At 34.2% G+C, this 21,123-nt stretch overlaps 4 protein-coding genes across 4 annotated transcripts; 2 read left to right on the top strand and 2 right to left on the bottom strand.

Annotated features, from left to right (window-relative positions):
- The first annotated feature begins 19 nt into the window (after positions 1–19).
- LOC135850129 (esterase E4-like) lies at positions 20–6,763 on the top strand. Its single transcript, XM_065370885.1, has 11 exons — positions 20–243; positions 485–618; positions 695–832; positions 988–1,135; positions 1,237–1,422; positions 4,821–5,020; positions 5,141–5,303; positions 5,402–5,595; positions 5,671–5,815; positions 6,011–6,137; positions 6,219–6,763. The coding sequence occupies exons 1-11, from the start codon at positions 201–203 to the stop codon at positions 6,406–6,408; spliced, it is 1,668 nt and encodes a 555-aa protein (XP_065226957.1). The 5' UTR covers positions 20–200; the 3' UTR covers positions 6,409–6,763.
- On the bottom strand, positions 3,183–4,312 carry LOC135850135 (THAP domain-containing protein 2-like). The gene is made up of 3 exons (XM_065370892.1): positions 4,090–4,312; positions 3,664–3,951; positions 3,183–3,566 (listed from the first exon to the last, which is right to left on the bottom strand). Exons 1-3 carry the CDS (start codon positions 4,152–4,154, stop codon positions 3,248–3,250), a joined length of 672 nt encoding a protein of 223 aa, XP_065226964.1. The 5' UTR covers positions 4,155–4,312; the 3' UTR covers positions 3,183–3,247.
- On the bottom strand, positions 6,650–16,234 carry LOC135850125 (integrator complex subunit 1-like). Its single transcript, XM_065370880.1, has 30 exons — positions 15,875–16,234; positions 15,617–15,784; positions 15,316–15,548; positions 14,981–15,250; positions 14,713–14,909; positions 14,516–14,624; positions 14,244–14,440; positions 14,002–14,164; positions 13,650–13,925; positions 13,463–13,582; positions 13,146–13,389; positions 12,744–13,078; positions 12,420–12,670; positions 12,155–12,350; positions 11,943–12,077; positions 11,212–11,867; positions 10,913–11,130; positions 10,706–10,845; positions 10,306–10,636; positions 10,012–10,226; positions 9,784–9,935; positions 9,579–9,708; positions 8,488–8,666; positions 8,288–8,406; positions 8,043–8,193; positions 7,779–7,971; positions 7,577–7,695; positions 7,345–7,505; positions 7,004–7,276; positions 6,650–6,917 (listed from the first exon to the last, which is right to left on the bottom strand). The coding sequence occupies exons 2-30, from the start codon at positions 15,780–15,782 to the stop codon at positions 6,802–6,804; spliced, it is 6,045 nt and encodes a 2,014-aa protein (XP_065226952.1). The 5' UTR covers positions 15,783–15,784; positions 15,875–16,234; the 3' UTR covers positions 6,650–6,801.
- A 256-nt stretch (positions 16,235–16,490) lies between these two features.
- On the top strand, positions 16,491–20,816 carry Pat1 (Protein interacting with APP tail-1). Its single transcript, XM_065370883.1, has 11 exons — positions 16,491–16,853; positions 16,997–17,110; positions 17,181–17,310; positions 17,387–17,513; positions 17,585–17,753; positions 17,829–18,092; positions 18,172–18,302; positions 18,384–18,526; positions 18,602–18,744; positions 18,819–18,984; positions 19,062–20,816. Exons 1-11 carry the CDS (start codon positions 16,704–16,706, stop codon positions 19,310–19,312), a joined length of 1,788 nt encoding a protein of 595 aa, XP_065226955.1. The 5' UTR covers positions 16,491–16,703; the 3' UTR covers positions 19,313–20,816.
- Positions 20,817–21,123: the final 307 nt, after the last annotated feature.

The raw sequence follows: 21,123 nt of genomic DNA, 5'->3' as shown, positions 1-21,123 counted from the left end.
TAAACAAAGCGATGTATCAAAAGACAAGGTTGCATAACGGGTTAGAGATCCTACAATCATATAGTTCATGTTTGGGTACCTATATGCTATATGCTAATTCAAAAGTGTGGGATTGAGATCAATTTATCTTCTGTCGTGATTTTCCACTCGAATAGTGAAGTTGTGACTGAATCATCAGATGCCTTCAGTTGGATGCCATTATGCATTACTTGATTATTGCGACTATATTCGCAATCTCCTCCGGTACGTAAAATTTTAAATTTTAAACCTTTTTTTGTAAATTTTAGTACGAAGAAAAGTTACCTATTTGAAAATTGTTGGAAAAAGTCTCTGTGTTGTGAAAATCGTGCCATCTTTTAATAATTATGAAACCAGAAAAATCGTAATTTTTTTCCTACACCTATACTTAGTTATATTTCGCTGGTAGGTTTTCTAGAATTTTAATTCGAAATTTTATTTAAATCGAGAAAACGCGATTTTTCAGTCGAATCGTTGCTGATTACCGTTGAACAAGGTACATTAAATGGAACACATTTGGAAGCTCGTAATGGTAAACTATTCAACGCTTTTTATGGAATACCGTATGCTAAGCCTCCAATTGGAAAGTTAAGATTCAAAGTGAGACTCAAGGGTGTTTTTGCTTGAATTTCATCGTCTAAATCTAACTGAAAATCCTTCTCATTTTTACTCGTAGCCTCCCGTTAAGGCTGGACCATGGAAGGGTATTTTAGATGCCACTCAGCATCCTCCTATTTGTATACAAACACTCGAGGGTACAAGTACGATTGAAGGTACCGAAGATTGTTTGTATTTGGATATTTATACTCCGCTGGTATGTAAAATTTTACATTTAAAGAGTACCTAATTAATATTTTTAGCAATTCATAACAAGTACCTAATGGCTAATCAAACTATGTGATGTGCTTACTGCTTAATCCGGTACCTACTGTGCCAAATTTGTATGGTATTCATGCATTTGATTTTCAGAATGCTCGAAAAGGTAGCAATTTACCAGTAATTGTGTACATTTTTGGAGGTAAATTTAAACAAGGATCCACATATGAAAATGGACCACAGAACATTATGCAAAATGATGTCATTATCGTGTTTCCTAGTTATCGACTCGGTGTATTTGGTACGAAGATGATTAATTCTCTGTTCTGATTAAAATAAGCAAATGAATACAGGTAGATGAGATGTAATTATTCACCTGAATGCTTGTTTGTCTTGTTGCAGGATTTTTGAGCACAGGAGACACAGTAATTCCAGGAAATTTCGGTTTAAAAGATCAGACATTGGCGATGAAATGGGTTCAAAAAAACATTCACCATTTTGGAGGTGATCCTGATCGAGTCACATTGCATGGTCATAGTTCCGGGGCTGCGTGTGTCCATTTGCACACATTGTCACCTGCAAGTAAAGGTATGTAGGTAATACGAGGAGAAAAGGATACATAACCCATATTTTTATAAATTATAATTTCCAACTGTTTTTATGGTAAACCTAAAATATAAATACAAGCTTGCTCTGTTGGGATAAATTTCGGGTCCGTGAATATGGTGGTCGGAGAGTGAGAGGAACTGGATTGGAACCCTATGAATTGAGTTCAAAACTAAAACTGGAAATAATTCCTTATCCTTCGTACAAAAATTCTGGTTTAGTTAGACTTCGCAAAAGGCAAAACCATGCTTTTGATCAAATTCTGGGTCGCTGAATTCGAATCTGCCATCCATTATCATCATCTTCACTTCATAGAACCCCTTGAACCCAAAGTTCTAAATCGAAAATATGAGGGAAATATTTCCACCTAACACAAAAAATTTTGGGTGCTAAAATTCATTTTCGATTTTTGAAGATTTTTATACTCAAATTCAAAGGGTCATTTTCCATGAAAAAAAAAATCAAAATTTGATCATTGATCAACTTTACATGCGAGGCACGTTCAATAAGTAAACGGACAAATAATCATAACCTTGGTAAAAATTAAATTATTTATTCGAATGATTAATATTATTTAATACATGATACAATATCTTATTTCTACTATTCAATACATTTTCTCATCACTTCACAAGGTTCTATCTGCTGGAAAAAATGCTTTCGGATTGGCAATGGGCATATTTTTAACTTCTTGAAAATCTTGTCCACGTTTTTCGGGGGTCCAAACATAAGGAAATCACACAGACGAGATCCTACACCCAGTAGGAATGATTCTGCCTCACTTTTGTAGCGATCCATTAGCTGCATTCGTTCCATTTCGTATTCCACTTATTCCAGTATCTTTTTGTTTTTTAGAAAGCACTTTGGGAACCCATCCAGCACTCGTTTTTCGCAAAGCAAGGTCTTTGTGGATAATCTTATGAACTGTACCCTTACCGGCACCTACTTCACCGCATATAGCTGCAATGCTTACTTGTCTGTTGTTTTCCAAAATCACCCTTTCAACTTTTTGTTTGAGTGCCGGCGTTGAAACATCAACTGGTCTTCCACTACGGGGTAGTGTCGCAATACTTTGGCGGCCGGTTTGGAATTTCTCAACCCACCTAAATATGCTGGAACGGTTCATACACGATTCGCCATACTGTACAGTCATTCTGTGATAGATTTCAGTAGGTTTCACACCCTCAGACAATAAAAAACGAATAACACCGCGCTGCTCGACTGGTGTGCTTTCGCGTAGTGAAATTTCCACGTTTTTCGGTTCACTGGGGACCACTGGAGGACGAGGACGCATTTGCGGCGGCATTTTTAACAAAACGATTAACGAACTATACAACGCGAAGCAAAAGTATGAACTGACTACTGAAACTGTGACTGACCAAGTGACGACTGACTGACGTACTGACTGCTTTAGTAATTAGTTACAGTTAGTCACTAGTGCTACTGAGGAAGAAGAACTGATCTGAAGTAGTGAAGTCTAGTCTAGCTAGTCTAGCAAGCCGTCTGGGAACTCGTTCCAGCAACATTTATCCCCTCCCCTCAAGCGCAGTTTGTCTGTTTACTTATTGAACGTCCCCCTCCCCAAGCGAGTTGTGATGGTTACAAACCGGTCTGCAGCTAGCACAGTGGCACAGTGCCCTACTGCAGCTTCATTCAACGATTTTCGAATGTTCTAGGTTCTACTTCTAAGTTCTAGTCTAAGACCTAGATTCAATTCAATACAGGCGAATAAATTACACGAATCAAATAAATAAGTGTATTATACATAAAATACATAAGTACATAAATAAATATTACGACTAAAATATCATCCATATTCCTCGATACTTTGTGATGCTTCATCTGAAGCTTTCTTTTCATATTTTAGAAGAAGTTCGGCTTCGAGCTGTGCTTGTAAGCTTTCAACTTTATGAGTTAGTCGCCTATTTTTCTCTTTTAACACTTTGATCGTCGCATCTTTCTGCTTGAGAGCTTTTCTTTGTTTTTCAATGCATAGTGCAGTTATATTTTCATCAGATAAGTCCATTTCAGAAAGTTTAAAATCTCCAGGATAACACAATCGTTTTTTGCTTGGCGGTGGCACGAGTGTATCCGGCTGTACCTCGGTCATTTCAGGGGGAGATTCACTAAAAATTTAAAAGAATTCAATAATTATAAAGTACCTACATATATAATGCACAACAATACGTAATCACCCATGATGTACAGTTGAAAATAGCCTACATTATTTCGTTTGTACTGTCGATGAGAGCTTGCACGTTGACTACTGTATCCAAAGGACGTTTCCTCGACGATCTCGAGTTCTGTTTATCAACTTGTAAATGAGCTGACACATCGAATATTGTAGGAACTGCATCGTCTTTGAGGCGACAACGAGAACTCCAGCCACTCTGAGCATAGCATTCTGGCATGAAATGTTTAAAACATAGCGCAGAATTTTTGTTCGGAAACCATTTATCTCGACGCATGTTGATAACCCATTTCTTTGCGAGTTGAGGATCTTTCGGAAATCTGCAGTTGAACAAAACATTTCTGTTAAATATACGAATGTATGCCTTCGAAAATAAAGTAATGAAATGTTGAAAGAAAAATGCAAAATTGAAAAATAAACAGCAAGATTGTTGGAGTGAAAATGGAATAGATACATACTTGTGAAATGTAACACCTTTTTCGAATCTCTGGGTGCAATTAATTGCTGCACAAGAACACACCATAATTGAGCTCTTTTCAATTGCACATTATATATCAAATACCTACTATATATTTTTAATTTTTAATGAAAATAGAGAATTAAATTTGCGGGAAACTAAATGCATTGCTATCAGTTTCTCGTTATCATGTTATCAATGTTTTGCCTCACTCTGACGTCACAACCCAAAAAAACATGTTTACACGTTTACAAGATTCCAAAGCGTTCAAGTTCAAATCAAAAGTTCGAATTCAAACCAAAATCGCAAAATCCATGGACTCTGGAGCTGGAGACAGCAGAACGGTTCGAAAGTTCGAAACCATTGCCAATGCCAATGTACTCTACTGGTCAAAAATAAGATACCTATACAAACCAAATTTCAATTTTCAGCCTTTTTTGTCAACTAGGTAGATCAAATCAAATTTTGAATTTTTTTCACAAGAGAATACTTACCTACCTACTAATAGATTGAATTTGAATTTTCAAAAATTCGCAAAAAAAAATTAAGTTGATTCCAGTATCTGAAATAGTGAAATTTTTTTGGTGGTGGTTTTTTATACCCTTTTTCGATTCCACTTCGTCCAGTTCAAAAAATTTTTGAGTTGATGGTGTGTCCTATTTTATAGCAAATTTGCAAAAATCTGCAGAAAATAAGAGTGAATAATTTTTGATTTTTGTCTACTTTCAACAGGATTGTTTCATAAAGTGATTATCCAAAGCGGTGTAGGATCCTGTACGATAGAATATTTCGGCCCCGATGTATCTCGTGCGATTGCGAAAGAATTCGGCATCAGAGTCGGTTGCCCGAGTGTAACTTCTTCTCAAGATATGTATGAATGTTTCATGAATATACCCCCAAATATCACTGCTTCAATTCCAGAACAAATGTATGTAAGTACATATAATAATGAATACGTAGGTAATACAAAAATATTCCCTCCTTTGTTAAAAAAAAAAAACTTACTTATTACCTATCTGCACGCAGATTTCATTATGCATCTTCCTTTTTAGGTATGGGATCTGGATCCAGATGCCACATTTAGACCTACGATCGAAGATAAAAACGCTGAACAAGCATTTCTCACTGAAATGCCGAATCAAGCTCGATATCAAGCCAATAATATACCTTGGCTTATCGGAATAACAACAGGGGAAGGAGCTTTCAAAGTTGCTCGTAAGTGATTCGAATGAATATTTTATACCTACCTAGTTAACAATTTTAATCCATCTAAATACCTACGTTGATCGTACTAAGTATAATGCTCTTCGCAGGATATTTAAATATCGATAACGATGCCGAATTGGCGCCGTTAATAAATGAAGATTACGAGTTGTTGTTTCCTATAACAATGCAATATTTATGGAACACCAAAGTCGAAGATTTGAATTTTATTTCAAAAGCTCTTCGGAAGCGATATTTTGGAAATCGAGAAATAGGAAAAGAAACCGATCGTGAGATGACCTCGGTAAAATAAATATTTCTTTAAACTTAAATCAAGTAAAAAAGTAACGAATTCACGCTGAAATATCCAATTTCACAGATGTACACGGATGCTATGTATGGGTTCTGTACCATTGACGCAATACGCACGTATCCAGGCCCCAAACACGTGTATTTATACAATTATAGCGGAAATTATTCGATGAAAGTACAAAATTGTATTGGAAATTACGATAAATTCTTAGGTAAGTTTTCGATGAAGGTGCCAGGTATGCTAAAAAACTAAAAAGTAAATAAATCACATCTTGGGTAATTAAGTAGGTATCTTCATAACTCACTAATTGATCGACGTGCTCCTGGCGCACAAGCACCCTGAATTATTTTCGCATTACGTACTTATTCATTGCACATTCCTTTACTTATACCATATTTATTTGCAGGTCCGAGCCATGCTGACGAAGTAAGATTATTTTTCGAACGTCAAGGAACCATTGACCTGATAAATGATGAAGATCTCAGGTTTGGTGACGAATTAATCAAAAGATGGATTAATTTTGCGTACACGAGGTTTGAGAAATATTGCAACTAAAGCTTATAGTAAGCTGGAATTTTTCGTGTTTCTTAATGAATATTATCACAACATTGCAGTGATCCAAATTCACCGATGAAAATTGACGAAACGATAATGGGTTATTGGAAACCAGTGACGTCCAACAGGATCGAATATTTGTTCATCGACTGGAATGGAACAATGCGAACGGATTTGTATAAAGGAACGTACCAGTTTTGGAAAAGTTTACCCATTGGTAGTAGGTATTATAATTATGGAAAATCTTGAAGAATGAGGTGGTTTTCAGACTTACGGTGATCGAATACGTAAAACCGTACTTTTACCAGCATTTTATTCTGTGATATTACGAGTAGAATCTCTCGAAACGTATTTTGGTATTTTTTTTAACGAACTTCAGGTTTTGAATCTGTTTCATTAATTGTTATTTTTCACTCTTTCGGAATCACATTTAAAAAATTCAATAATTTATACCTAGCAATACTCCTCATTCCTCAATAAATCAAAACAATCAACGAAACAGGTAATTTAATTACTGTTAAAATATTTATACTAATGTTACCATCAGTTTTCAAACTAGACTTAAGAAAATAAAACGAACAAAAAATAAACGTATAAAAAAGTCTTCGTAAAACTTCTCTTGGTCAAAAAGTTAGAATCTTCCTAACAACTTGATTGCAAATTGAGTAGAGCTATCGATTTCGTAATACATGGTACTGTGTCGATACCATTTCGAATAACTAAAGAAAACAGTTGACGTAAAATAGGTAAAGCGTTCTCTGCAAAATTCCAAATCAAAAATATTACTATCTCAGAACAGTCACATTTTTACGACGATATGTAGAATTACTAAAATAAAACAAACCTTGAGAACAAACAATCAACTCGGGTAATCTGTCGCAAGCAGACTCAATAACGTCAGGATTACTCGAATGAAGGCAGTTGAAAACAGCAGGAACAATTCTCGGTGCAGTGTTGGGATTATGTTTGACGCACCTTGCCAACAAAGAATGAGCAATTTTGCGATTTTCATTCGATGGATCGTGAAGAAGAGGAAACAAACGTTCTAGTATAGGTTCGACTAGAGCTGGTTTACGGAATAATGCGTGATCTAGTTCGTTCAACGCTATCGATGGGTCTGAAATACGTTTCTAGATTAATTACGGCGTTTTTTAAAAATATGAAAAAAAACTTTCGAGAACGTACCTTCTTTTTTGAAGGAATTGATGATCGAATTCCATTGAGACGAATCCATTTCATGAGGCGCTGAAGTTGCGATTAGGATTTCTTTACCGTCTGTCATGTCTCTCATGCCGGCCATTAAAATACACAGACTACCTATACAAGGATAGTCTACTTCTAGCTCTCTGGAATCAAAGTTATTCAAATATTATTGAAAATAATATCTTGGTCGAAATTTTTTCAAATATTTACTTACCTTAAAACCGACGAACGACTTTGTAAAAATAGCATCGCTTGTTTCGTGTCATGACTGATGAAATTTTGCAAAAGAATAACGAATCTATTCATCACTGCGGTAACTTCACTGCCATGATTCTAAAACACAACGGAAATTTACGTATCAATAAGTCTTAATTTTAATAACTGCTTCGAAGTTTCGGTTTTTCGGCAATACATACCTTGAAAAGATTTAAATAGCAGTCAAAAATCAAATACAGAGGTTCGCTAAATTCTGGAGAAAATAAATGAGGTTGTAAAACTTCTAAAAATCCGACAACATGTTGAAAAAGTGATAAATGATTCCTCGAACGGAATATTGGCCATTCTAAATGAACTCTGCCCATCAAAGATGTTTCTAAAATACGTATTTGTCTGTAAACAGAACCCATGATTATTTTAATTTCAAGTTTATAATCGTGAGATTTTATTTCACGAGCTCTCACCTGAGGAGCAATCTAGGATGATTTGCGGCCATTTTCCTAATAATATATTCTAATTCTTGAGCTCGTTTTGGCCATTCTTTTACTTGAGTATTGGTAATGAACGAAGTTAATACGGTATGCGACATAACATCTAAAATACTGCTATCTCGATCTGGAAAAAAACATAATTTATAAAATTGCTCACGCTCAAGTTAGATAAAATTGAAACGTTTTTCAAATAGGTAATTGAAAAAATATCTACGAACCAGCTTTGGAAATTGTTTCGAAATCGATCGATAATTGCATTTCATTCAATAAGGTAATAACTCTAGGAACTCTCAAATATAAGTGAGCAACCACGTTACGACAAATATTAGCACGAATTCTACAGAAAGCAAAGTGAGAAGTTAGGCATAAAATGAATATCATTAAAATTCAAATTTTGTAATTTGAGAATCGTACTTACTCGGAAAGTTTGGATTCTTCGTTTAAATGATTGATAATGGAGATTAAAATTTTCGAGTTGTTTGGTTTGATTGCGCATTCGACAAGTTGCGATAATCTGTTGCTCATTTTACTCAAACCTATTTCATTACAACCGTACGATTCTACTTCCAAGACGATGTATTCGATGACGCAAATTAGCTGAAAAAGAATAATATGCAATTATTTTTTTAGCGTTATGATTCAGGCTTGTTATTTTTTGAAACATCCTGCTCGTAGAAAAAGACTAATAGGGGAACCATTCGAAGTGTCCACTTCTAATTTGAACCGTAATGTGATCTTTGGAAGTAAAGTCAGAAACCTTCATTACAAAAATTTCAGCTGTACAAATTCATTTTTCGATTTTGGACCAACTTTTGAGAATATAGAATTTAGAAATGGTAACTTTTAAAATTTGGATTTTTTCCTTGAAAAAAAAAAACAGTAAAAATGAAGAAAATTAGATCTGAAGTCTAATGTCACTTTTTACGAAGCAAATTCAACCATTTCCAGCAATTCTGGAACCTCCAGTGCGTTTTGCGATTTTTCTAGAATTTATGACTTCATCCCGATGTGACCAAAAATGGAGCTTTGGCTCATTTTCGACAAGTTTCACGAGTTTACCTACACCAGAGGTGATTTCTGAACAACAATTTGAGAATAATTTTGACCATAAATTTTATTTCGCGAAAAACATTAATAAAAACTCGATTTTTAGCATCCCAAGCTGATTTCTGCGCCTTCTGGAGACATTAAAAAATTCTGGAAAAATCGAAACTCGAGCGGGAGGCTTCTGAGCGGCTGGTTTAGAGAATTTATATTTGCTTCAGACACGATTTTATTCATTTTAATCAAAAAACTGTATACTTTAAAAAAACTGAATTTCAGAAAATTTTGATTTTTTAAAATTTGCAAAAAATTTAAAATTCAATTTTGGTAGCTGGAATAATTTTAATTATGGTGGTTTCAGACCATGCTCTTTTTAAAAATCGTGCTTCATTCAAATCGTAGGCAGAACCTCGAGTGGTTTCCTCATAAGCATTTCAACAGGACAATATCCCATCTTAATCTAACCTGTTCTTCGGTCAACGACAGAACATCAATGGAATGCTGATGTTTCGGCGTATGTTTCTCTCGACCTTGCCATAACCGAGGATTACGAGCTAAGGCCCATAGAAATTCTAGCACAGCTGTAGCATCGTACCTGGAAAAAATATAAAATATTGAAAAAAAATTATTTAAAAAAACGAACAGTAGAAGAAAACTCTTTTCTACATACTTTTTAGTCGATTCAAGAGTTAGTAAAGATGATAAAGCCTTTTCTAACGTCGTCCAGCTGGCATGATGGGTCAACAAGGTCAATAAGTACGGACGACATATCTGAATCGATTCCCATTGAGTATTGGATTTTTGAGAAAATAACATATTTAGCTGAAAACAATTTGCGGATATGATAGAAATTATTCAAATACCATTATAAAATCCTACAGTGATTCATTCGACAAACCTGTAATTCTAACGAAGACCCGATAATTTCCGGCTCCATTTGAATCAGCCAATCGATAAACAGCCCAATACCGTTTTTATATTTACAGTCAGTTCGTGTAATAAGATTGGCCACTGCTTCTACAACATTCTTATCGCCGTGAATTTTCGTCATTTCAGAATCCATTAATTTTTTACCAATCCGTTCCAATTGATCTACGGTACAGTTTTCAAATACTGCAATAACAAAATAAATTTTCAATCAATATTTTCAAATTGCAAAAATCATTCTCGAACACAAATCGTTTTTTATTACCATCCAAAGAATCCGTTTCACTGGACGGTTTCCTAGCAGGAGACAATTCTTCGCAGCTGTGTTTATTCAAAAATGTTCTCAACATTACCACTAAGGGATTTTTAGGTTTTTTCTTAGCTGCTTCGCATTTTAAAATAGTTTTCGCTATCGAGCTCAAAGATTTCACGTAATCTTTATCGCAAGACGTTGTCAACAGTCTAAAAACGTGACTAGGATAATGGAAATTATTCACCAATTCGTTGATGAAAAACGTATCACTGAGACTAGTTCGTAACGTGTCTATTATTAATGAAAATGACTTCGAATTATTCGCCAATTCGTGAGATAACTTCTGTAAAAACACAAGCAAATTAGTATTTAGCGCCATCACTGGATAAGGTCCAAATCATACACTACTGACTTGAAGTAATTTTTGTCGATTCTCTTTCATATTTGGAGTCAGCCCGGTCGCTTTCTTCGTATTAATGTGTAAATTTTCGATAATTTGTTTTATTTCCTCGTCAGGAAGATCGGTAACTGGAGCTTCGACGAATTCAAGATCTGAAAGAAAAAAATGAAATCATAAGTTCGAGAAGTTTCGAGTTGAATATAATATAATTGAATTTACCATGATCTGTGAGATCGATTTTTTTGATTTGAGGTGATTCAGGGATCGATAATTCGGGATCGAGGGTTTTTATAGCATTCGCTAGAATATCGCCTCCGGTAACGCCTCTTCGATGTTGGACATCGACGAACTGAATCATATAAGCTTTATCGATCGCTATATCGGATAATGAGACTTTTTCGTTCTTTATTTCGTCGTCAAGTTTTTCCAAAAGTTTACTGCAATCGAACGAAATATTACACAATGAAAAAAAAATTAAAACTTAATGATCTAAATTTATTATTTTACAGCTCAAATACCTCATAGATGTCTTCGGTATACCAAACGATTGACTGAACAAGAATAATTGAGCCGGTTCCAGATCATTTAAGGCTTCGGTTACTAATTGCGGTATATCCGAACGAATCATCCGAAGTTTCAGCCAATCCGGTATATATAACACTTCTTCGGACGTATCGACTAAATAAGCCTTCGGCATTAATTCTTTTTCATCCGGGAACCACATGCTCATCAAGTTGTCGTAATAACGCTGCGAACTACCCAATCCTTGCTTCCCATAGGTCAATAAAATAATCACTGCGTAGACGACCAAGTTATACAAGGTGACTTTTTCACCGCTAGACCAACATATCAATAATATTTGCTCTTGATTTTCAGTCACAGGTTGGATATTTTTACGCGATTCACGAGCCTTGTTTAAATAAGTATGGAAAATCTTTAGCAACGATTTCAGCGCAACGTTTCTAAAAACGTCTGTTTCGTCTGTTGAACGTAATACAGCTGGCATTATAATGCTACGTTCTACGATTAATTGAGCCATGTCTAAGACTAGAGCAGTCATTTCTATTAAATCTGAACTAGAAGAAGCGGCATGTTGAGCTAAAAATCTCAAGTAGGAAGTGATCAATTCGGGATCGTTTTCTACTTGGCAAGCTTCTCTCAAAGCACATACGATCTGGGAAAAAAAAATCATTGATTTAAAAATTCGAGTCATTTAAACGACCATGTAAATTTTTTTTAAAAAAAGTACTTGAGGTTTTGCGGCTTGAAAATGAGGAATTTTCGGCAATTTACTCAAAATCCACAAGCTTTGAGCTCCGTGAGTCTTTAAATTTTCAGTTTCCATTTCATCCTTGTCGAATGTACTCAGCAGAAGTTTAAGACCCTGTAATAATATTGAAATTACGCTCAAAAATCATTTCAAAAATAGGGAAAAAAATTATTCAAATTGAAATATTTTACCGAAATGGCCTGTTCTTTATTCGCGTGAGATCCCAGTCGACGGAGAAAATGGTCTAAAATTTCGCAAACGATATTCGGATTTTTATTCGCATCGGTTAACAGCGTTTGCAGATGTTTGAGTAATTCTTGGTATTTTCCTTGTTGCTTTTCGTTGGAACTGAGCAAAAACTCGCATAAACATTGGACTGGTAAATGACTGGAAAAAATTCGTAAAAAATGAGCAAAAGCTAATTTTTATCAAAAGATCAACGTTATTCCGCCATACTTGAAAGATCCTTCATTATTTTGCACCAAATCAGCCAACCAAGGCATAGATTGAGACGATCCTTGTTTCCTGATTATATCCAATAGAAAATCAGGACTTCTCGATCGGCACAGCAAATGACCCAGTTTTTGATTAACGTTCAGTTGTTGAAGTTGATCTAAAACCACACTAGGAGGTCTCCTAGGAGAACCCATTGGATCCATTGTGATCAGTTGACTCAATAATAAACTCGTCGACTCGGTGATATTCATCTAAATCGAAAAAAATTACGTAATTTTAACACACGGTTGGTTTTTGAGAAAATATTCAGCGGAAGATTTTTACTTTGGTGGAAGCAGCGGCGAGATGCGTTTCAAATTCCAATATTTTCTGTTTTTCTAGAGCCAAAAACTGCAAATCGTCGTTGGCTTGAGGAAAAACGAAATGATTCGTGATACACATCTCTATAAGAATTCGTAAAGTTGGATATTTCTCCCAAGCTAAATTTCCAAATACGTCGGGCACTTGGGCGCAGTAAATTAAAAGGATTATCCACGACTTCCAGTACAGATTACTAATGGCTAAATCGGGCGGAACGTAACCGGTCGGTAATTCGATATTTTCCGGGTGTCGATAAGCGCTCGAGTTGAAAAGTAAATCGACCAGTTCGAGTTTACTCGCTAGAAACATAAATCGAACGTAATATTTTGTTTGAAATTATTTTCTAAAAAAGAAAAAAAAAACTACCTGGTAAAACTGGAATACTCAAATTGAATGTCAGAGCCGACGCTCTTTTTATAAGTTGCTCCACCAATTCTAAAGCATCGGCGCAAGATAACGGATATTCTTTCGATAGACCGATAGCGAGGATAGTCAATACAGTATCTTGAAGCAGTGGCACTTCAGTGGCATATCGAATAAATAAGGCTCTATCTTGTTCTGGCCAATTATCAACTTTATAATATTGTTCAGCGGGTTCCATAAATACAACCTGCACGATTTTTTCATTAATATCTCAGTTCATTCGTTTAAAAAAAATATAAGATGATTAGTAACTCGAATACCTTATGCAAAGCATGGACGAAATCATTCGTAGATGGTTTATAATCATTATAAGCAGTTTTAAAGAACCATTGAACAGCATCACTTTGAATATTGGCTACTGTAGTTTGCATATTTTTAATCTGAAAAATTATCAAAATATAAATCATTCTATCGCAGGAGTAGAAAATAATACAACACAATCATTACTTGTTCTAAATCCTTTTTTTCTGATCTAATCAGAGGAAAGGTGGTCAGGAAAATACACAACGTAACTAAATCAGCGATCGAATTGAAAACTTTATCTTTAAATTGTAAATCTTTCTGTTCGATTTTAAACGGTCTCATTAGACCACCAACAAAATCTTGCAAATGAAATTCTGGTTTATCTTTTTTTCCAGGATTTTCTGGTTTCAGAGATTTGGTAACTTCACGAAGCAGACAACGCAGTGCTCTCAGATAATCCTCGCGATTAATCAAATATTCCTAAAATGAGAGACGATTACACAATATTATTTGCATACTCTACTCGAGAGGTATATATTTTGATGATTTTATTTACCAAGAATATTTCCGATAAAATGGTAGCAAATTGTTTTGGTTCAGCTTGAAATAAAATTGCCATCATGGGCATATTATTTGGATTTCTTACGGCAATTAATTCGTTATTAATTATTTGCTTCAATACGGTGGAAAGATTTTTACTGTGTGCTTCTATAAGTTCTCTAAAAAAATTAAATTCGGAAATTATTTGTTACAAAAAACAATAAATAAACGAATACTTTTTTAAAAAATATTTCGTACTTGATACACTCTAAGTAAAATCCACTCAAATCTTTGGTTTTTAAACGTATTTTCACGATTTGTCCCACAATTTCAATATCTTCAGGAGTATTCGAAGTACAATTGACGCAAATCGACATTAAAAGTTCTTGAGCGTTTCTTTTTAGCTTTGGATTGATCAGACAGCTTTCCAATTTTGGGGCAGCTTTGGTTCTTATCTGAAATAATTTTAATACAATGATAAAATTTAATTTATTTAGAAAAATGAGAGAAAACATTTGTGATCTAATCACCTCAGTAATACCGCACATGGTGCTAAGAAATTTCAAATAATTTTGAGTAATTCCTTGTTGATCTTTGGTCACATCAGTAACTATATTTACTATTTCACTTTCTTCGTAACTAAAATAAAATAAAAAAGTAAATGATTGATCGTGAACTGAATAAATATCGTAGAAAAAGTCACGTTTTCAGTATCCATGAAACCAACCGAGAGAGAACAACGTATTCTTTTTTCTTCTCAGTGATATCGATAACATCTTCATCTAAATCAGTACGAGTGCCAGAATCCAAATCCAACAGAGGTGATGGAATAGTTTTCGCACTGGCAATTATATTGTCTACGATACACTTGCATTGATCACTATCCACCCATATTCGTTTGTTTATAGCATCTTCGACATACAGCTGTAATGAAAAACATCACAGCTAGAGAACTTTTTACAAACATAAAGTATTAAAAACCAGAATAACTGTACCCTCATTATCGTTTCAGGCCAATGTTCGGTATTTTGGTAAGCTAGATATAAAAGATTGGCGATCAAAGTAACATTAGTGACTGTGATTTTCGTTTTGCTCAACGTCTGCGATTCCTTTCTCAGGATTGAACATAACGCATTAAATACTGGTTTCTTGGTAAACATAGAAGGCCATTTTTTGGCCAGGTAAAATAATCCATTGGTTAAAATCGGATCTGATTTAAATTTCGACCCTTTCAGCAGCTTAAAAGCACCACAAAGTACAGCAGTCTGAAAAGAGAAAAATACGAGTTAAAGTGATTTTAAAAATTTTCCAGTTGAGAAACCTGACTCACTATTTTTTCATGCTCGTCTTTGTCTTTGGCAGCTTCTATTGTAGGTACTAAATCTACGGCTTCGATATCGACGGCAGCGAGCTCCCATGATTTGGTTGCATCTTGCGACGTAGAAGGAGCAGTCAACGTTTCTGGTCTTGATAAAACAGAACTAGCAAGTTTGGGTTTTTTCGCCGGTTGAACAGTAGCTGACATCGAAGGTCCGCATGTTGAACCACCAAGTCGTCTTCTATCTATTGACAGAGGAATGTGATAAATTTTAGTATTCATTCTTCCAAAGGGGAAAACGATTTCGAATTACCTGCTAAAGATAAGCTTGGGCCAGGTTTGGTCTGAACAGGTACAGGTCTTTTTGGTTCATTTCCTTCAGCTCGAGCACCTTTGGGACCGAGAACGTACAGGTCACTAGGAAACTGGGGAGTTTTGCTCTTACTCCCACGACCTGTTCCGGCTTTTCCTCGATCCATACCTGTACGGAAAAATTATTGAATTTATAAGCAATGTACTGTATAAAAAAGTTGACACAGTGTGTAACATCGATACTGAGAATCAAACTTACTGATACAGATACGGAATGAATAAAAATCACAGGTTCATTGAAAGAATGTTGTTTACAAGTTTGCAAGAAGTCCAAGACAAGTGCAGTGATATGATAACTCAAGAATTGCGATTAGGATGATATAGTACTTATAAAAAGTTTGATGAAGATGAAACACTTGAAACATAAGCTCCATGCTAGATTATCGAATCTTACAACAACTTCATCAACATCCTGCTCTTATTTCCTGGATTTCACGATCGGCTTTTTCGTTTCCTTCCCCTCTGTTTCTTCTGAGAATTTTTTGATAAAAAAATATTGAACTTTCAAATCAAAACGTGACGTCATAATTGCACCTGGGAATTCTCACGTTGTGCTAAACGGAAACGAAAAATTTCCAGCTGTGCATGTTGAATAATTGGTTTTCATTTTTTCTGAACTACAATACTCGATGAATTTGTTTCAAATATGTGAATTAGACCATCGGATTTCATACTTGAAAATCAACGTGCCATATTTGGGAAAACTTTCGAAAAATCAAAAAGCAACTCGTTTACTTTTTCACTTAAACTTTTATGTTGGCAACACTAACATTATCGAAATAATTATTGGCAACTGCGCGAAAAAAATTTCAATTTTCTAGGTGTTTATCGCGATTATTTTTGGAAAATAAATAAACATTTTTTGTCTAAAAATTGAAGTGTTGTAAATTCCGATTTCCGTAAAATTTTCAAATATGTTATCAAGGTATTGCTATCGTATGTAAATTCGAATCGTGAAAAATTTTTCCACTCTGTGAAACAGAATCGCTGCGAATGAGTTATCAGCAATTAGAAAACTAAATTGAGAAATGGATGTGAAAGGATCGCAAGAAAAATTCCTGGGACCCTCTCTGTACAAAATCGCTTTAAAAGTGGTTTATCAGAACTTCATCAAACACGATCCTGGTTTCGATATAAAATCCTTACCAGATCGGATCGTCTTTGATCTGATTCGTCAAGTTAGTATCACTTCATCACCAATATTACATTACCTATCTCAGATGAGAAAATTCAACGCTGTTGATAAGTGTATCTTCGATGTACTCCAATTTTACCATACGTTTAAATTCACGTCGCTCGAATTCGTCTTGTATGTTTTCAGTGTTTTCAAAATGACAAAACGCAGAAATTATTGTACGAAAAAATGGACCTCGTCATATTCATACAATTGATGAAATACGAAAAGTACAGACCTAAATTAATGAAATTTTATCAAGTACGTATCTTTTTGCATCTCACAAGTCATCGGCTGATGGTGTTTTTAATGGTGATTTTTTTCTATCTAGGCGCTTATTAATCACGACTATCCTGTTGGCATGGAATTCGTTAACACTTTCACTAAAATGTCAATGGATGCCGTCGATTCGAATGACGATGATCGTATAATCAAGTGTATTCGAAACGGCTTACGATTTGGTAACTACACCGATACATTACCGAATAGTTCATAAATACGTTTTTCATTACTTTTTCTAACTTGGTTTCCGATTAGGCTCATTTTTAAGCGAAGCTTCGTGGTATTCAGAAAGCGAGCAAGTTCTCAGATTAACGAAAACTCTTTCCCATAGGTTACCAAAAACAGTATTATCGTACAAATTAATATTAGAATGCTGTCACAGGTTTGTTCATTTTCTAATTATCGGCCATCGTATTACTTCTGTGAAAGAGATTCATTATTTTTTTTTTACAGATTGTTTCACACTTTGACGATGTTTTTTAAATTCAACGATGCTACAGAAATTTATCACGAAATTACAAATTTAATGTCCATTTTGGAGAAGAACGGAGAATCTCCGAGCTATATTTTACTATACACTGAATTTTCAAAATATAGTTTTCTCAAAAGTAATTACGAAGAAGTAAGTATACGCGAATACGATGCATTACAAGTTAAAATGTCACTTTATTTACAACTTTAATATTCGTTATTGCAGTCTTTCAAATGGATAAAGAGAGCTATACTTTGCCTCGAAGATAATACAGCTATATCGACACAAATCCAAGTCCTACGTCAAGCATCTAAAGTATGTGTAGTGAAAAGAGATTTCGTCAAAGCCAAGTTCTTAATGCACCAAGCGTTAGCTAGAGCCGAGTTACACTACGGTTCCGGATACTATAAACTGGCGAGCTTACTGCATGATTTTGGATTTTATTTATTGAATTCTGATAATATCGAGCAAAGCGCATCCGTTTATAATGTAAGTCGATATCCATGTTGCTTTTTGCATAATTCATATAGACGAACCACGAATTCAAAATATCGCATATTGATTACAGGAAGCATATAAGCTACGTATTAGGATGTTCGATAGTAAAGAAAAAAATCTTCACGTTGCGATTGCAGAAGAAGACTTAGCCTATGCTTTATATGTACTGGAATACAGCTCGGGATATTTCGAATGTGCCATGTAATGTTTTTTTACAGCTTGAAAATGATGATTTAATATGTATGTTGAAAGATTAACTTATTTATTCGAGTGTATTTTTAGGAAGCACGCTGAAAGCGCCATTAAAATTATGAAAAATCTATTACCACCTGGAAATCTTATGCTATCGTCAGCAAATCGTGTAAAAGCTTTGATTCTAGAAGAACAAGCACTGGATAGTTTTTTGAACAATGCGGAAGAAGATAGTAATTTGAATTCCTCCTTTGATAGTTGTTGTTAAAAATGAAATTTTCGAAATTTTAATGTTTTTTTTTTTACAGTAACAATCATGTTAGAAGAAGCGGAGAAATTACATCAAGATGCTTTATCACTAACTAAGCACACGTTCGGCGAAGAAAACACCCTTACGGCGAAACATTACGGTAACTTGGGTCGTTTGTATCAAAGCATGAAAAAATACGAGGTATTAAATCGTAAATTCGTCTATTCGAGAAGAAAAAAAACAATATCGAAATTTATTCCAATTCATGTTTTCAGGATGCCGAACAAATGCATTTGAAAGCTATACAAATAAAAGAAAAAATCTTAGGTCCTGAGGATTACGAAGTAGGTCTTTCAGTCGGTCATTTAGCAAGTTTATATAATTATCATATGGAAGAATATGAAAAAGCAGAGCAACTTTATTATCGCTCTATAAAAATAAGTGAGTAAAAAGTATAAAACTCTCGACGAATCTGTTGATTTACGAATTACTCAAAATTCTCATCGATTTCTTCGCAGATTTGAAACTATTTTCGGAATCGTATTCCGGCCTAGAATACGATTATCGGGGACTAATCCACGTCTACGAACATTTGAACGATAGAGTCCAATCGGATAAATTTAATAAGAAATTGACCGAATGGACTAAGTTACGAAGCCAGTGTATACCCGATGCTGTGGGTCCGGATTTTTACAAAGTTCTCAGTCCAGCACCCATCGACAGCGTTAAAAATATATTCGATAACTCAGCTAGTACTTCCACTGCCTGAACGTAGAATGCACGTGTCGTAAAACGATCACTTTCTCGATTATGTAAATATGAAACGCATCTGAGATGATTTTTTTTTTTCAAAACCATATACCAAGCTTTAGGTATTTTTAGGTCATTTTCTTCTACGGCGTATTAGTTGTTTCTCTACTCGTTGTATTTTAACTCGGAGTCGGCAACCATCAACTTTCATGCTTTTTTTAAAAAATGGTGATAATGTGTCACCTTTGTTTAATCTTCGTGAATTCGGTACGAAGATTACTCTCGTATGATGTATTAAAAGAATGCAATTTTCTTGGCGACGGACGCTGTTATTTTTATCTTTGAAAGTACTATTTTTCTTTTTGATGATTGTGTCATAAGACTGAAAGCATATCGAAATATACGCCGGAATTTTCATGCAATTGATGCATTTTTACATTTGGCTTTTATCATTAAAAAAAAACATGTATACTACTTGAGAGTTAGTATAACTGATAAATATCTATCTTAGTTATGTAACTTAGTTTCTAATTGTTATTCTAGTGATCTAAGTTGTCTATTCATTCATTTTATGTATTAATCGATCAGAGATCGATGAAAACCCGGTTAATTTGCCCAAAATTTGATTACCTACTTCTGATACTCAGCGCGTCGAAATTAAGATTTACTTTACAAAACCTACAAGGTTGATATGTTAATTTTTCAATCACGTTTGATTAAGTAAGCGAAAAAATTATGTATATTTATACTGATAACATTTGTGAGTCTGAAATTTTTATAATTGCGAATAATTGATTATTACGTTTACCTGATTTTATTTTCGATGGAGTTCCATTATTAGTCATTTTTAGTTACTCATAATAAGCTCTTATCAGCTGCATAACAGAATATATATATCTAGCTGTGATATTCAATATTTTTTTGGGAGTACATCGGTGCGCCGGAAAATAAAAATTCTGCTTTTTTTTATTAAAATTGTTAAATTTAAACGAATAAAAAACGAGAAAAAATAATTTTGTTGCTTTTTATACCTATGTACAATATGTGAACGAGTTCTCTTCAATCATTACGTAAATTTTTTTTTTGTTCCGTTTAGAATATTTTAATTTTTTTTTTAATATGCTCAAATTATAGGCAGTAAATTACGTTCGGTCATCTATTGTGTATCTTTTTATGTCTTGTTTTTTTTTCTGCCACGTGTATAAAATTGTGTCCTATTTTCGAAAATTCGAACATTACTAGTGTAAATATTCCATAGGCCAGCTATATAGCAATATTCGAGAAATGATATATCGTTTAATTGCTTCATTTACATCGGAACAACTATTAGTACGAAAAGAGTAACAATATTAAGTACGAAAGTGAATTACGATAATTGTACCATTGTTTGTAGCTGTAAAATGTATAAATATATAAAAGTAAGATTTGTTACCAGAAATTTCACAAGTACCTACAACGTTCCGCGAGCTTGAAATGTAATTACAAAACGTACATGCCATTGAATTATATTCGTATGTATTGGAGTTTTATTTTGTAAGTATACCGAGTAGATTTTAAATCTTTCAAAAATTCGTACAAAAATGTTATTCCTACTTTAATTAGTTTATCCAGAACAAGTTTCTTATATTTTTTTTTGTTTTGTTTTTGTTTTTCTAAACCGGAGTGTCGAACTTTTCATTTTTTTTTTCTATTGATAATAGATTTGTGTACATTTAGCGAGTACGATTTGTGTTTTTTTGTTTTATTTTGAAGGGATATATTATCATGTTATTAATAATATACTCGAATTAGTTTATCTCTTTTTTAAAAATAAATTAAAAGCAGTTTTGT

This window comes from Planococcus citri, chromosome 1, assembly GCF_950023065.1.
Source record: "Planococcus citri chromosome 1, ihPlaCitr1.1, whole genome shotgun sequence".
In the NCBI taxonomy this organism is placed as follows: Eukaryota; Metazoa; Arthropoda; class Insecta; order Hemiptera; family Pseudococcidae; genus Planococcus; species Planococcus citri.
The sequence above is the reverse complement of the archived record's forward strand: the minus strand, read 5'-3'. Positions and strand labels throughout refer to the sequence as shown.

Coding starts and splice junctions, on each gene's coding strand:
- LOC135850129 (XM_065370885.1), top strand. CDS start 201: ATGCATTACTTGATTATTGCGACTATATTCGCAATCTCCTCCG. Junction 5,596..5,670: donor CCGATCGTGAGATGACCTCG/GTAAAATAAATA, acceptor CCAATTTCACAG/ATGTACACGGATGCTATGTA. Junction 6,138..6,218: donor ATTAATTTTGCGTACACGAG/GTTTGAGAAATA, acceptor ACAACATTGCAG/TGATCCAAATTCACCGATGA.
- LOC135850135 (XM_065370892.1), bottom strand. CDS start 4,154: ATGGTGTGTTCTTGTGCAGCAATTAATTGCACCCAGAGATTCGAAAAA. Junction 3,952..4,089: donor AAAGGTGTTACATTTCACAA/GTATGTATCTAT, acceptor GTTCAACTGCAG/ATTTCCGAAAGATCCTCAAC. Junction 3,567..3,663: donor GACAGTACAAACGAAATAAT/GTAGGCTATTTT, acceptor TTAAATTTTTAG/TGAATCTCCCCCTGAAATGA.
- LOC135850125 (XM_065370880.1), bottom strand. CDS start 15,782: ATGGATCGAGGAAAAGCCGGAACAGGTCGTGGGAGTAAGAGCAAAACT. Junction 12,351..12,419: donor AATAATGAAGGATCTTTCAA/GTATGGCGGAAT, acceptor AATTTTTTCCAG/TCATTTACCAGTCCAATGTT. Junction 7,506..7,576: donor AGTCGTTCGTCGGTTTTAAG/GTAAGTAAATAT, acceptor CTTTGATTCCAG/AGAGCTAGAAGTAGACTATC.
- Pat1 (XM_065370883.1), top strand. CDS start 16,704: ATGGATGTGAAAGGATCGCAAGAAAAATTCCTGGGACCCTCTCTGTAC. Junction 18,745..18,818: donor AAAGCATGAAAAAATACGAG/GTATTAAATCGT, acceptor TCATGTTTTCAG/GATGCCGAACAAATGCATTT. Junction 18,985..19,061: donor TTATCGCTCTATAAAAATAA/GTGAGTAAAAAG, acceptor ATTTCTTCGCAG/ATTTGAAACTATTTTCGGAA.